This window comes from Plecotus auritus (genome assembly GCF_963455305.1).
Source record: "Plecotus auritus genome assembly, chromosome: 7".
In the NCBI taxonomy this organism is placed as follows: Eukaryota; Metazoa; Chordata; class Mammalia; order Chiroptera; family Vespertilionidae; genus Plecotus; species Plecotus auritus.
The window spans coordinates 53,036,509-53,052,898 of NC_137774.1; the positions used below are offsets into that span (position 1 = coordinate 53,036,509).

Consider the following 16,390-nt stretch of genomic DNA (forward strand, 5'->3'; position numbering starts at 1 on the left):
AGGCTGATACCCCAAAGCCTCTTAAAAAGGAGGCCACCTTATTGTTGGTCTTTGGTAGGTTGCAAGTTGGATTTTGATGAAGTCTGGTCACTTTGATGTCTACCTTGTAGGTCTGTAAGAATTCACAGATCTACAGTAAAATGCTGGAAAAGTTACTTTAAATTTATTTTTAACTATTGCCTAAATTCTTTATAAAATTCCTAAAGGAACAAACAAGTATTTACACAAACATCTGCTAATATTTGAAGTAATTTAACCATATATAGCCATCTCTCTGTTGTTTTCATTCATGAAATTGAATAGATTTGGAGGTAATGGGAAAAATAGGATTTCTGGTGCATCAGTATGCAATGTGCAATTATTTTTACCTCTGTGCCTGATTTTGATTTGTTTGGGTAAATATCTCCTCCATTCCTGCAGTTTTTGGAGAGATGGGGGCAGGTTGGTGTAGGCAAAAGACTTCCTTTGGCCTGGGATTATGGAAATCCACACAACAGTATTGTACATGCTGAGGAAGCTCTGCAGTTCCATGAACAGGCCCTTTGGAGGGAAGTCCCTGTACACGTGGTGACCAACCTGTGGCTTTTTGAATGCCATCTCACATAGTTCTCTAATCACGGGGAACTTCTTTTCAGTTTACATCACAAACGAAACCTCTTTCCGGGAGTTTGACTTTCAAAAGGTCTGCAAATAGAAAGTCTGGCTTCTTTTCTGAGTGTTCATGCTTCTGAGTGTGGTGTTTTTGTTTTTGTTTTTTTCTAATTAGGTAAATTACTTCCATGAAGCCCACTAGCTATTGTTATTCAGTGTGGCTTTCAGTTTTTCTGTCAGAGCCTCCCCTCTTCAGGTGAAGCACAGAGCCTTCACCCCACCCTTCAGGCTTTCAGAGCAAAGTGGACACAGTTGCATTAGATTTCTGTTGACGAGCTGATGTGGTAAGCAGAGTTAGGATGTGGGCTCATAAACCGTGTGATATGCACCAGTGCATATAAAAGTCGCAAAGTAGTATAACTTATTTTGAGTATAGTGGTTTATTTTTGTTCCCCAAAGATAATTTTCATCCCAATTATCAGTTACTAGCACTAAGGTAACTGTGACGCCCATGTCCTGGGAGGGAAGGGCTGTGCAGATGAGTACTGGAAGAGCAGGTGGTGGCCTGGTAGTAACGTTCATTCCCATCTGTGTACAGTGTCCAGGGCCCATTGACTGATCACATTTGCTGATCATTCCAGGGTCATACATCCTTTGGGCCTCTGACAGTTTTTTCAGGTTCCTTGGTACAGTATGCAGATGCAAAGAGCACTCAGAAGTCAGAAGGTTCCCGAGTAGGAGGTCACATCTGCCCCTCCCCAATTCTCAGCTCTGAGGCCATGGCAGGACTCGACAAGCTGCCTGGACCCCTACTGCATAGATGAGGAGCCACATCGCAGGGCCTTTCTCCCGTGCGGACATTCTCCCTCTCTGCCAAGGGAGTGATTTGCTTCCCTTCAGACATTCCCTACCATTTCTGTTCATCTTCACAACATGACATGGTGCAAAAAAATTGTTTGGAGTAATTTTTGTCAACAATACTACAGTGATTTGAGAAATTAAGTATATCATGTTACTTAATCTGTAGCTTTAAAGTCATCATGGTAATGAAGCAGCTTTGTAGCCTCTAAGTTTTTCTACAAGCTGAGCTGACTGTCCCACAGAATTGAAGTTATTGGAAACAGTGGACTGTAGAGATCTACTCTCTGATTTGTTAAATTTGTTCTAATGAGTGTTTGTTTCCTAGCCATTTTCTTTTCCAGTGCCTAGGAGAAAGTCACAAATCTGTTCTTTATTCTGCCTCACCTAAAGGTCTTAGAGCCCAAAATCCCTACCAAGATTAGGAACACCGAGGAAGCAATTATGGTCCATTGAGCTCATTATTTTTTATCATTAATCTGGGTGAACATTTCTGAGAATGAAAATATGCAAATAGATTTGAAGAACTTGGACTTCTGAAACTTTTCATAGGGTTAGTTTTAAAATAAGATTCTTTTTTTTCTCTTAAAGTATCTTCTCACCGGTATGAAACACCTGGCGATGCTATTGAGGTGATAAGCCCTGCCAGCTCCCCCGCACCACCTCCGGAGAAACCACAGGCCTATCAGCCAGAGGTTGTGAAGGCAAATCAAGCAGAAGGTATGTCTTTTTTAGCCACCAGTTTATATGTTTTCATATTTGCATTTATCATTTGCTTCTAGTTATCTTTCTAGAGCATGGTAAGAAATAATTTGTTTTATTGATTTTGTTTTAGAGTAATCTACATTAATGAAAAACTTTTTTAAGCTATTATTTGATAATTCATTTGCTTATTATATTTTAACTAGGGGCCCGGTGCACGAAATTCGTGCACTGGGGAGGAGTCCCTCAGCTCAGCCTGTCCCCTCTCACATACTGGGAGCTCTCAGGGGATGTCCTACTGATGGCTTAGGCCCGCTCCCCATTGGGAGCGGGCCTAAGCCTCAGTCTGGCCTCCCTTTGCGGGAGGCCACCGGGCTGATCAGGGGAAGGTGCCAGCCCCATCACCCCGCTGCTGCAGCCACTGCCGGTCACCGCAGCCGCCAAGGTATTTTCATCAACACAGACTCCAGTCCCTTCACCATGAAAAAATGACAACTTTCTTTAGGCATTTTCAAGATGTGTCTTTCATAGGATATGACATTTCTTTCTTTATTTTTATTTTTTTATCCTCACCTGAGGATATGTTTCCATTGATTTTTTCCCCCTTCCCTCCGATCACAGGCTCAGCCCGAGGCTTTAGGCTTGGGCAGGGGCCCCCCCACCCCAGCCCTCTGATCGGCCCCCCCACCCCTCTGATAGTTGGCTCGGCCCGAGGCTTTAGGCTTGGGCAGGGGGCGCCCCCGTCCCTCCGATAGCCGGCTCGGAGTGACCTGGGTGCCGAGGATGGTCCAGGACCCAGGTACGTATGCAAATTAACCACCATCTTTGTTGGGTTGATTTGCATACTCTGATTGGCTGTGGGCGTAGCAGAGGTATGGTCAGTTTACATGTTTGTCTATTAGGTAAGATGATATAGTAAATAGTTGGTATTAATTTTGTTTTGCTCACTTATGATTTCAATTTTTTATGTTAGTCCTCTATTTATTCATTAAATATTTTTCTTCAAAATTAAGATATGAATTCTGTTTAGAGATATGTACTACATCCCTTTAAGTGTTCCTCTGAGTTGTGTTTGATCTTTGATAAGGTGTAAGACATCTGTCTTTCCTCTATCAGCTGAAGCCAGACAGTACGAAGGACCATTACATCACTATCGACCCCAGCAGGAGTCACCGTCTCCGCAGCAGCAGCTGCCTCCCACTTCACAGGCTGAGGGGCAAGTGCCCAGGACCCACAGACTCATCACACTTGCTGATCACATCTGTGTAAGTTTTTTATTATTATTAATTTTCCTTATCTAATAAAAGAGTAATATGCAAATTGACCGTACCTCCGCTACACCCAAGCCATGCCCACCAGCCAATCAGGAGAGAGTATGCAAATTAACCCAACTAAGATGGCTACAGCCACAGAGTGAGCAGGAGGCTCGGGTTTCCCTGGCGATGGAGAAAGCCAAGCTTCCTGGCCAGCCCTAGCCTCCGCTCAAGGCTACAAAGTTTCAATTATAGAAGATAAATAAATCCCAGATCCCAGGGCCTCCGCTTGGGTCGCGGGGGGGGGGGGGGTGGGGAGGGGGGGGTGGCCGGCCTGCAAACCACCACAGGCCCCTCTCCCAGGCCGCCCCACACCCCAAGGGAACCCCTACCCTGATCCGGGACACCCTTCAGGGCAAACCAGCTGGCCCCCACCCGTGTACCAGGCCTCTATCCTATCTAACAAAAGAGTAATATGCAAATTGACCATCACTCCAACACACAAGATGGTTGCCCCCATGTGGACACAAGATGGCCAGCAGGAGAGGGCAGTTGGGAGGGACCAGGCCTGCAAGGGAAGGCAGTTGTGGGTGATCAGGCCAGCAGGGGAGGGCAGTTGGGAGGGACCAGGCCTGCAAGGGAGGGCAGTTGGGGGCTATCAAGCCTGCAGGGGAGGGCAGTTATGGGTGACTAGGCCAGCAGAGGAGGGAAGTTGGGAGCAACCGGGCCTGTAGGGAAGGGCAGTTGGGGGGGACCCAGGCCTGCAGGGGAGGGCAGTTAGGGGTGACCAGGCCTGTAGGGGAGGGCAGTTAGGGGTGACCAGGCCTGCAGGGGAGCAGTTAGGCATCAATCAGGCTGGCAGGGGAGTGGTTAGGGGGTTATCAGGCTGGCAGACAGAAGCAGTTAGGGGCAATCAGGAAGGCAGGCAGGAGAGCAGTTGGGAGCCAGCAGTCCTGGATTGTGAGAGGGATGCCCTACCGGGATCGGGCCTAAGCAGGCAGTCGGACATCCCTCGAGGGGTCCCAGATTGGAGAGGGTGCAGGCTGGGCTGAGGGACCCCCCCCCCCCCCCCCGTGCATGAATTTCGTGCACCAGGCCTCTGGTTTTTATCATAAAGAAGGCACATTTCACATAGAATCACAGTAAAGATGTCTAGGATTTTCAGTACTACATTTTTTTCTAAGTACTCAATGAGTTTAATTAATTTTTTTCTTATTCACAGCAAATTATCACACAAGATTTTGCTAGAAATCAAGTTTCCTCACAGCCTCCCCAGCAGCCTTCCACTTCAACATTCCAAAATTCACCATCTGCTTTGGTGTCTACACCTGTGAGGACTAAAACATCAAATCATTACAGCCCAGAATCCCAGTCTCAGTCTGTCCATCACCAAAGACCAGGTTCAAGGGTCTCTCCAGAAAATCTTGTGGACAAATCCAGGGGAAGGTATGGTCTTTATTTAAAAACATATGAAAATTTCCCAACAGTAAAACTACTTTAATATATCTATAAGATAGGGGATTCATTTCTTATACCTGAAGTTTATTTACCTTCATTTCTTAGAAATGAGGGTTTTTCCTCATTTACTCTTGGACTGTCCACTGTATGGGCAATTGATACTATATATATTTTTAATGTGTATTCAGAAGTTGATTGCTACATTCTGTTTGTGGGTTTGCAAAGGTAGTTATGAAGAATGTGTAGTTTGGTAGTAATGTAGGGACACTTGGGATCATTTTTCTCTCTCAGTGGTTCCTGTTGAGTTAGCAGCAATAGATGTTTAGGAAGCTGACATTAAATACTGAAAATGAGGCCATGAGAGCTAACACATTTGATATGGCAGGCCTGCAGGGGAGGGCAGTTAGGGGTGACCATCTCGTAAAGAGCACATTTTCTTACCCAATGTTGTTAGTACATGCAGACCCAGAGGAAGGTCCTGGGACTGAAAATCTACCTCTGTAAGCAGAGGACAGGAAAAGACCAAAGAAAGAGGCTGACCATTCCAGTTTGGTAATTAGTAGAGTTTATTAAGGGAAACTTACGTACAAAGCATGTTCTGGGTGTCTGCAAGATGAAATGGATTCTTGCACTGCTTGGCAAGTGCCAGAGAATTACATAGGGTGAACTGGTGTATAGTCACATGAGTGCTATGGGACAGTACATGTTCGACCAGGTCAGGACAATGGCTTGTTCCAAGTCCCAGCATGTTGTAGGAGGCAAGGAGGGGTACTGGTTTATATCAGAGCAAACATTGATTATGAGCAGTTTCCCTTGGAAGTTTGAGAGAAGCAATCTCTCCTCTCCACCCTTCAACTCCCCCCACCTTGGGTCCAGCTCACAGGTCAGGCAGCAGGCCATGCCTTAGAGTAGCCTCTCCTTCACGCTCCACTCCTCAAAGCTGGCTCTTATAATCTCATGCACCCCTCTTCCACGATGTACCCTAAGTGGTCAACAAAGGGTTTTGTTAACATGGAGGTAGCTTCCTTGGTTGCCAATATGGATGCATTGGGGACATAGCGTACAGCGACGATATAGCCACATACAAGAAAAAAGGCAAATTTAAAGAAATACTCCCAAGTATAAGTAACAGTTTTTTCCACCATGCCCCCCAAGATCCAAGCCAATGTGTTAATACTCTCCTGAGTTTGTGAGTAGGTCACTTAAAGCATTCACTTGGTTTTTTTTGTTGTTGTTTTTTTTAAAATATATTTTATTGATATTTTACAGAGAGGAAGGGAGAGGGATAGAGAGCTAGAAACATCGATGAGAGAGAAACATCGATCAGCTGCCTCCTGCACACCTCCCACTGGGGATGTGCCCGCAACCAAGGTACATGCCCTTGACCGGAATCGAACCCGGGACCCTTCAGTCCGCAGGCCGACGCTCTATCCACTGAGCCAAACTGGTTTCGGCTCACTTGGTTTTTTATGTGGGTACTAGTAAAGGGGAGAATTTGGCAGATTCATCTGGTATTAAAAATAAAATGCTGTAACTCCACACCAAAGGAATAGTGGAAGTGTACGGTCAGAAAGAAAAATATTTAGTAGGGACTTGAGTTGAGAGGTTGTCTTCTATAAGCATTCTACTTTTAGCCTGATCTTAGATGTTAATGTGCCCCAGCCTTGGGAACTTGGCCAGGCTGTGTAAACTCTACATGTTGGCCAGGGGAGGTGGTGCTCTCTGTCATGGGGAGGTGCTCTCTGATGTAAAGAGGTGAATAGGGGGGAATATACCAGACCAGGGCCCTATTTTCTTCCATTTTAATGGTGCATGTCTCAGTCTATATCTAGTGTGTCTCCACAGGTTCTGATGGTATTAGAATAACAGGATCCCACCAGAGGTTGAGGGGTTTCTCCCCACCAGTGGGTGTAAAGTAACTGATCTATCTGGGTGGGACGTCCCATTGCAGATTCCAGTAAGTGGTCCCCTTCCCAGGGACATTAGGGCTCAGTGTCCTTAGTATTATAGCTGTTGATCCATTGTAAGCATCTGGACTATTGCTGCATCCTTTGTTTTTCATGCCTTTACTGTATTAGGTGTCTCAGCCTGAGTTCCTAATCTGACATACGGGCCAATAGGCCCCACGGGTTAGCATTTAAATGTGATAATGCCTGGGAAGGTCCTTATCTTTGCTCACCCAGCCAAAGTTTGCAATCACTAACTTTATCTGTTGTTGAAGGACACCATTTGTTTCATTCCACCTGCCTGGCTACCTCTGGGTTTTATGGGAGGTGAACTTTCCATTTAATATTTTCTTCTTGTGCCCATTCCTGTACATCATGGCCTTTGAAATGTGACCCCTGTGTATTCGATGGGAGTGCCCATACATAGTGCTCAACTTTTCTAGTCCCTTTACAGTGGCTACTTGATTAGCTCGCTCACATGAGAGGGCCTGAGTTAAACTAGTCCGTGTGGACACACACCAGAGCATATTTGCAACCCTCACTCAAGGGGAGACGGCCTGTGTAGTCATTGTGCCAGTCCCTTATCCATTGGGGGCTTCAGTGGATGGCCCTAGATTCTTGTGGTTGTTGTCCAGGGTGTTGTTGGAAAAAACCGGGTAGGACACAATTGCATCAACCAGATCACTGTATTTTGTTGTTGTTAATCCTCACCTGTGGATATTTTTTCCATTGCTTTTCAGAGAGAGTAGAAGGGAAGGGGAGGGTTAAAGAGAGGGGGGGAGAGAGCGAAAGAGGGAGAAACATGGACACATTGACTGGTTTGCCTCTTGCATGCACCCCAGTCGGGGGTGGGGAGCGAACCTGCAAGCCAGGTAAATGCCCTTGATCAAAAATTGAACCCGAGACCGTTCGGTGTGTGGACTGATGCTCTGAACACTGAGCAACACCACCAGGGCCAGATACTATATTTTAAAGGTAGCCTTGCCTCCTTAAATATATGCCATGCTATTGAGTCACTATAGTGCCCACTCTCCGGTGTAACCAGTCCGCCATGTCATCTGACAGGTCAGTTGCTAAAGTGCATATTTTTGCCAAGACGTGCTTCCTGGTTACCTGGGGGTGGAGATACCCTATGGACAAGGACATGGAATGCAAAGAGGTCTGCCTCGGGCTCTTGTAGGAGAGCCCAAATGTTTTTCCATATCTCTTGCCCCCATAAAGGTTTATTTATAATCATCCACCCCGCCTTTTCCCATTGTTGGAGCCATAAATTCAGTCATTTTAAAACAGCTCAACTGTCAGTGCATAGGATTAGTGGCCAGGGCTCATGTATCATTACTAACCGGACAGCTCTTACTTTAGCCCAGTGGTCGGCAAACTCATTAGTCAACAGAGCCAAATATCAACAGTACAACGATTGAAATTTCTTTTGAGAGCCAAATTTTTTAAACTTAAACTTCTTCTAACGCCACTTCTTCAAAATAGACTCGCCCAGGCCATGGTATTTTGTGGAAGAGCCACACTCAGGAGGCCAAAGAGCCGCATGTGGCTCGTGATCCGCAGTTTGCCAACCACGGCTTTAGCCCATTTGGCTACTGTGGTTCATTCCTGTTACTATCCAGATAGTGTCAGTGGATAGTTGGATAACAACTGCCCTCCAAGTAAGTAGAGCAATTGGTGTACTAGGATCCAGCTGAGGTGTCCCCTGTTCCTGTTTTACAGGCTACAGGGCCAACATGGGAATGGGAGCAGGGGCATTTGGTGGGTCTGTATATTCAGTGGGCCTAATAGTGGTTGCATCTCTAAAGACAGGGAGCCACTGGACAATGGACTCTGCTGTGGGTCGTCATGCCATTTACTCAGTGCAGGAGCTGGGCAAAGGCATTGCACTAAATGGGGTATGAATGTTCACCAGAATGCCTACAAAGGCCTGTACCTCTCACGGTTTTTGGTGTGGGGTAGGCTTGTACTTTATCTATGACGGCCTCAGGGATGGTATGGATCTTACCCAACCATACAACCCCCAAGAACTCTAGAGCAGTGCCTGGACTTGAATTTTCTGTGGATTCACTGCCCATCATCTCTGTTGCAGGTGGTCCAGTAAAGCCCACGGGATTTTCTGCAGCATCGGCAAATCTTAACAGATTAACATTTATGTCATCAATGTCATGGGCCCATTTCACTGGGGTTGGGAAAGAAAGCAGTGACAAACCATGGTCACCATCCCATTGAATATGGTGGAGCTATGTAGAGAGCCTGGAGGAAGCACTGGGACAGTCCATGTTGATCCTTCCAGGAAAGGCAAATTTATCTTAGGACCCAGCAGCCAGGGGTATGCTAAAAAAGACATTGGCCAGCCCTCGCCGGTTTGGCTAATTGTCCTGCGGACCAAAGGGTCCCGGATTCGATTCTGGTCAAGGGCACGTACCTTGGTTGCAGGCTCCTCCCCAGCCTGGGGCCTGGTCGGGGCTCTTGCAGGCGACAATCAATTGATGTGTTTCTCTCACATTGATATTTTTCTCTGTCCTTCCCTCTCTCTCCCACACTCCCTAGAAATCAATGGAAAAATATACTCAGGCAAGGATTAACAACAACAAAAAAGACATTGGCGAGGTCCAGTATAGCATATGTTTCTAGAACCGTAGCCAAATTATGTAATAGTGGCAATATTAGGCACAGCCACATGAATAGGGGACACTGCCTTATATAGCTCTCTATAATCTGTCCATTCTTTAAGAGCCATCAGGCTTTTTACTGGCCACACTCGTCTGTTAAAGGGACCGGTAAACTAACCGGCTCCCAGTTGGCATTGCCTCTTGGTACTGATTAATTACTTGTGCTTAAAGGAGAATTCCCTGACAGAGGTTTGTAAAGTTTGGCTTTGCAAGATGTTAATGCCCAGTATGTCTTTGGGATTGGGGAGATGAAGACCTCATACTCCTGGTGGTGGGTGCGCCCAATTTCCAGAACAAGGGGGACTTGCTGACCATTACAGTCTGACCTCCATAGCTGGCTCTAGCACTGGGGAGCCAGACAATTTCTGAAGATAATCATATATTAGGGCAGCAGTCGCCAATCGGTGGTCCGCGAGGTCCAAAAGGTTGGCGACGCTGTATTAGGGCACATTCAGTGTGTCCACTGAAGTAGTTACTCTCTATTTCTGGAGGACCAATGGATGGTGAGTTCCACATGAGGCCTTTGATTGCTCCCTGTGGCCCTCACCTGAGGTTGATCTTGGCCTTCATCCTATGGGAGGTGGGGACAGCATACAGCCAGAGTAGGATGAAACTCCAGAGGGCTCCCCTGAATCTGTTGATGTGTTCACTGCGAGAGCTGAGGGTATCAGGTGGAACCTGTTCTGGTTTTAAAGCTTTCCATAGCCCACTAGTACATTAGGCCTACAATCAGTCTTTTCTTTTGAAATGTCTATGGCAACCAGATCATGCCACATTGCTTTTGGGTTCTCCTCATAGGCCATTTCTTCTCTGCTGCCCTTATTCCCACCCTTTCTTACCCTCTGTCCAAGTTCTGAGACTTTCCACAACTTGTAACAGGTGCTTCTCCACCCTGCCTGCCAAACCCTCAAGTTAGCAAAGAACATAAAGAAGTACGAATAGCCCGGCTGGCATGGCTTAGTAGTTGAGCATCAACCTATGAACCAGGAGATCACCTTTTGATTCCAGGTCAGGGCACATGCCTGGGTTGTGGGCTCGATCCCCAGAAGGGGACATGCAGGAGGCAGCTGATCAGTGATTCTCTCTCATCATTGATGTGCTATCTCTCCTCCCTGCCTCTCTGAAATCAATAAAAAAGATATATATTAAAAAAGAAGTACAGATAATTTAAGCTGAATGGTCTTCATTAAAAAACAAACACCTTTATTGTGGTATTTTGCAAATATATACAAAAGTAGAGAGAATAGTGTGATATGCGTGTATGTACCCATTGTCCAGTTTCAGTAATCACCAGTGTAGGGCCAGCTTTATTTTATTTTATCCCCACTTGCCCATCCTCAAACTAGATTGTTTTGAAGCAAGTCTCAGACATAATCATGTCAAGAAGCTGGATGATGTTAAAGATAAGATGAAAACACTCTTATTCTCTTTTAACCAAAAGAAAAGAAATTCAGTTATCCAAGGAAAATGGAAAGCTCGCAGAGCCTAGCCATGGCTTGTTCTCGATGCAAAGTATCGTGTAGCAGGCTTTGAACAGTTGGTGACATTCATGAAAAGAAAATTCAGGGAGAAACCAAGATGGCGGCATAGGTAAGCACCTAAACTGCTGCCTCGCACAACAGTGTCAAAACTACAACTAAAAGACAGAACGGACACCATCCAGAGCCACAGGAAAGCTGGCTGAGTGAAAATTCTACAACTAGAAGGAAAGAGAAAAGCTCACAGAGAATTGGAGGTACGGCAAAGGGTCTTTGTGCGCGCAGAGAGGAAGGGCGGCTGAGAGCCTGGCTGACTTTCTCTGGCGGAAGGGGGAAGGAAGCCCCCGACCGCACTGAAACCCCAGTTCTGACTGCACTGATCCCCAGTTCCGGGCGAGCCCCTGGGGACCCACGCTCTTACGGGGGGAGTCTGGACTCTCGGGCAGAGACTTGGGAGCCGGGGAAGGCGGAGGACTGAAAGCGCGCGCGTGCCAGTGCACACAAAGGCTGCGGAGGTTGCCACAGGCTTTCCCTAGTGGAAGGGAGTTGGAGGCTCCTGACTGCACTGGGCCCCAGTTCTGACTGCACTGAACCCCAGTTCCAGGCGAGCCCCTGGGGACCCACGCTCTTGTGGGAGGAGTCTGGACTCTCGGGCGGAGACTCGGGAGCCGGGAAGGCAGAGGTCTGAAGGCGCGCACGTGCGCGCAAGGGCAAGGCTGACGGGAAGCCAAGACTGAGACTCCACCCCATCCAAGCTGAGCACAGAGGCTATTGCAATTTGGCAAGTCTAATCCTATAAGGCTGTCTCCAGCACCGAACTTCTCCCAGCATAGACACAGCTGATCCTTACAGCCAACTGGCCTGGAGGTCAATTCTTCCCAGTGATACCAACAACAATCAAGACTTAATTACAACAAGGCTGTACACACAGTCCACAAAGGGGTGCACCAAGAGTGTCCACCTCAGGTTAACTGGGGAGGCAGACCCACTGGGCCATATTGGAAACCTAGCACACAAATCTACCTTACCAACTCAGGGAAGCAGTGAAAATGCGGCGTCGAAGAAACAGATCACAAACGAAAGAAATGGAGGAAAACAAACGACTGGATATAGAATTCAAAACCACGCTTATAAGGCTTTTTAATAATATCCTAAAAGGCCGATAAATATAACGAGACCCTCGAAGATATGAAAAAGGACCAACTAGAAATTAAACATACACTGACTGAAATAAAAAATACTATACAGAGACCCAACAGCAGACTAGAGGAACACAAAAATCAAGTCAAAGAATTGAAATACAAAGAAGCAAAAAACACTCAACCGAAAAAGCAAAAAAAAAAAATCCAAAAAGTTGAAGATAGTGTAAGAAGACTCTGGGACAACTTCAAGCGTACCAACATCAGAATTATGGGGGTGCCAGAAGAAGAGAGAAAGCAAGATAATAAAAACCTATTTGAAGAAATAATGACTGAAAACTTCCCCTATCTGGTGAAAGAAATAGACTTACAAGTCCAGGAAGTGCACAGAACCCCAAACAAAAGGAATCCAAAGAGGACCACACCAAGACACATCATAATTAAAATGCCAAGAGCAAAAGACAAAGAATATTAAAAGCAGCAAGAGAAAAACAGTTAGTTACCTACAAGGGAGCACCCATACGACTGTCAGCTGATTTCTCAACAGAAACTATGCAGGCCAGACGGGAGTGGCAAGAAATTTTCAATGTGATGAATAGCAAGAACCTACAACCAAGATTACTCTACCCAGCAAAGCTATCATTCAGAATTGAAGGGCAGATAAAGAGCTTCACAGATAAGAAAAAGCTGAAGGAGTTCATCACCACCAAACCAGTATTATATGAAACGCTGAAAGGTATTCTTAAAGAAGAGGAAGAAGAAAAAAGTAAAGAGAAAAATTATGAACAGCAAATGCATATCTATCAACAAGTGAACCTAAAAATCAAGTGAATTAAAAACCTGAGGAACAGAATAATCTGGTGAATATAATAGAATCAGGAGCATAGAAAGGGAGTGGACTGATAATTCTCAGGGGGAAAAGGGTATGGGGGGTTCATGAAGTGACTGGACAAAAATCATACACCTATGGATGAGGACAGTGGGGGGGAGGTAAGGGCTGAAGGTGGGGCGGGAACTGGGTGGAGGGGAGCTATGGGGGGAAAAGGAGAAATAATTGTAATAATATGAATAAAGATTTATTTAAAAAAAAAAAGAAGGCAAGAGATTGGAAAAAAAAAAGAAAATTCATTTGACCTTTTCACTTGTAATTTCTACATTACTACAACTGTGCATTTGAATGAAAATTATTACACTTCTCTCATTGGTTTTAGTCAAATACTTCGTTTTACAGTTTAAAATAAAATGGCAACAACATAGGAAAGGTAGTAAGTTCTTCATCTTTCATGGAAGGCATTTGATAGATACTATTTCAAGTTTTATAAATCAAGAAAGGTATAAGATTATTTAGTTTTAGACATAACCAACCACCAAAGAAAAGAAAAATGGTAAAAAATGACCGCCTATAAGAATTGGGTAGGGTTGATTGGGAAAGGAAATCACAAGTAATATATACAAGTTTATATATATATTTATACTTAGTAATAAAAGCAGATGTTAAAGGTCCCAGGTATGTCTTAGTATGAATAACCACCAAGCCAAAACCTTTTTTTGGTCTAAACAGTGTATTTATCTCACATTATCCCTACCAACATGGTATCCAAAGGAAGAACATTAAATCGCGGAGGACCACTTGTCTCTGAGATGGTATGACTGGAGCCTATCTTGACTCAGTGGACAAACTCCTCAGGTTTCAGTGTAGTGCTCAAGTCCTTTATCTGTTAATTTAATGGGGAAAGACCTGGGAAGTCATGACTCAGTCAGCAGTAAACCCCTGAGGGCCACCGAGGAGCTGGCTCTGGGTGGATGTGGGACTGATGCTGAAGCACAGATGGACCTCCTGCCAGAGCCTCAGGTGTCTGTCTCTTGTGCTGTTTGTGATGCGATTCCCAAGTCCGGCCGGCATGCATGGATAATCCAGCAGTAAAAGACTTTTTTTTATAACCACGTATATAGTGAATACCTAAGGAAACTCTTTTTTCTGATATAAATTGGCAACTTTTGTTCCTTTTCTGCTGAATGAAGTAATGAGTGGACTAGTTTCTGTTTAGGATAAGCTGTAGGTGAACTGTAGGTGAGCCCTGGAAGCACAATCTAATATTTTATATGTTACACTATTAGGCCTGGAAAATCCCCAGAGAGGAGTCATGTTTCTTCAGAGCCCTACGAACCCATCTCCCCGCCCCAGGTTCCAGTTGTGCATGAGAAGCAGGACAGCATGCTGCTACTGTCTCAGCGAGGAGCGGAGCCCGCAGAGCAGAGGTGAGCAGCAGGCACTTCCTCACTGTCCGCGCCCGTTCATGCATGTGTGTGTGGGTGTTCAGTGCCTTTCCATCTTCCTTAAAGTCAGTGCCTTGTTCTCTTTGGGGTTGTATGTCGGGATAGAACCTAATACTAATGGATTTTAATGAAAAAATTGTTATACTTACATAGGTTATAGGAAAAAATGTTCATATTCTTCTTGAAATTAAGTCCTTAGGGATCTTTCTTTTAAACCCATGATGTCTGTGTGGTCACCCACTGAATTTAACCACCATTTGAGTGCTTACCATGTACAAGCCTTGCAGACTGCATATGGAGGGAAGTTAAGCACGAGCACCTGTGCCAGACTGCTTTCCATTATTTTTTCTTACTTACTTCTGACCATAACCCAGCCCTGTGGATTACCGGAACTCCCATTTGGATCAGAGTCTTTGTTTGGCACCTCTCCAGTCCACTTCTGCAGAGTGATTTGTCTAAAACTCACAGAGGCAGCCCACTCAGTGGCTGAGTGTCGACCTATGAACCGGAAGGTCATGGTTCGATTCCCGGTTGCTAGTTCAATCCCTGGTGTGGGGGGTGAAGGGGTGTAAGAGTCAGCCAATCAATGATTCCCTCTCATCGTTGATGTTTCTCTCTCTCACTCTCCCTTCCTCTCTGAAATCAATAAAAATATGTTTTTTAAAAATAAAACTCAGAGGCAAGCACTAAGTCATTAGCATGGCATTTGGGTTCCTTTATGATCAGGTTTTTACTATTCATCTCATTTCCCGCCACTTGACCCTGTGACACCTTGCCCTGGTACCCTTAGAGGTGAATACATGATCTGCCCACTGTCAAATGAAGAGGGGGAGCCTGGTTTAAACCAAGGTCTTCTCACTCCAGACTGTTAGTGCATTTCTTTCAGTGTGTTGTAAGTTATTTAGTTATTATACACTAGAGGCCCAGTGCACGAATGGGGGTCCCTCAGCCTGGCCTGCACCCTCTCGCAGTCCGGGACCCCTTGCTCCTTACCCCCAACCCCATGCCTGCTCAGCAGCGCTCCCCCAGAAGCCAGGCTCAAGGCCGGCGAGCACACTGACCACCAGGGGCAGCTCCTGCATTGAGTGTTTGCCCCCTGGTGGTCATTGCGCATCATAGCGACTAGTCGTTCTGCTGTTTGGTCAATTTGCGAATTAGGGTTTTATTATATAGGATATTCATAGGCAAACAAACAGATGTTGGTACTTTTCAACAAGAGGAAGAAAATCCATTTTTGAAGAGGAAATTATTTTAGATGAAATTATATATTTATGTTTTCTCCTAAGTTTATGTATTTTTTAGGACATTTCATTCATTTTTCTATCACTTTATTCATCTTTCTTGGCAAGTAGTAGCTTCAGACATGTTCTCATGTTTGGATGATGAAAGAATCCCATGACCAGACTATTATCTCCGGCTCTGGCTCCAGTTAGATCCTGGTATCTTGAGCTCTTAGACGACACTTGTCTTTAAATGTTTGTGTAGGAAGCTTCCAATGAAATATGAAACCCTTTACAGGAAGCAGCCCATCTGGTAGGAGGCTTTGAAATGATTGCAACAATTTCTACATGTAGTTATTCTGTTCAGGTCCAATTGTTGATTGTTCAGGTCTGAACTCTTACTATTTTATAGGCAAGTGTGCTATTCATTATCATTTTATTGTACTTCAAAGCGATTCTGCTAGTAAAATAGTTTACAGTTTATGTGGTACCTAAATATATCAGTGTTTGTGCTGTTATGCATACAGCGTCGTGAGCTGGTTCTTCGTTTTTCTGTTAATGTTTGCTGCTTATTCATTCTTTGTTAAGAATCCTTGTTTTGGATGATCTCCATTCCAGTCCTCATTTTATGATTTCATCTTTGACTGTGTCCTCAAATCTGATGTATTAACTGGCTTGTGGTCACATGTTGCTCCTTAGGGTTGTAACCAACCACACACCAGACAGGGAGGTAGTAGTTTTCCCAAATACTCTGTTATTATTGTTGCTAGGAAAGTCCCCCAGGTTAGGAGTT

At 45.1% G+C, this 16,390-nt stretch overlaps 2 protein-coding genes across 18 annotated transcripts in view; one reads left to right on the forward strand and one right to left on the reverse strand.

Moving 5' to 3' along the window:
• NCOR1 (nuclear receptor corepressor 1) overlaps positions 1-16,390 on the forward strand; it is a gene marked incomplete at its 3' end in the record, with an annotated part of 233,555 nt that overhangs the window by 204,982 nt on the left and 12,183 nt on the right. For all 15 annotated transcript variants that reach the window (XM_080680923.1, XM_080680927.1, XM_080680921.1 and 12 more), the window contains 4 exons: positions 2,041-2,169; positions 3,268-3,416; positions 4,627-4,850; positions 14,219-14,359. In XM_080680923.1, coding sequence (XP_080537049.1) covers positions 2,041-2,169; positions 3,268-3,416; positions 4,627-4,850; positions 14,219-14,359 — 643 coding nt within the window. The remainder of the gene's footprint in view (positions 1-2,040; positions 2,170-3,267; positions 3,417-4,626; positions 4,851-14,218; positions 14,360-16,390) is intronic.
• The window catches only part of TTC19 (tetratricopeptide repeat domain 19), a 60,019-nt gene that overhangs the window by 3,685 nt on the left and 39,944 nt on the right, over positions 1-16,390 (reverse strand). The window contains exons 9-10 of one of the 3 annotated variants that reach the window (XM_080680935.1): positions 9,237-9,357; positions 5,414-5,844 (exon numbers count right to left, since the gene is read on the reverse strand). The exons of 1 other annotated variant lie outside the window; for it this stretch is intronic. In XM_080680935.1, the coding sequence (XP_080537061.1) occupies positions 5,810-5,844; positions 9,237-9,357 (156 nt within the window). In that variant the 3' untranslated portion in view covers positions 5,414-5,809. Of the gene's footprint in view, positions 1-5,413; positions 5,888-9,236; positions 9,358-16,390 lie in introns of those variants that run through there. One more of the 3 variants, XM_080680936.1, reaches the window with a different exon arrangement.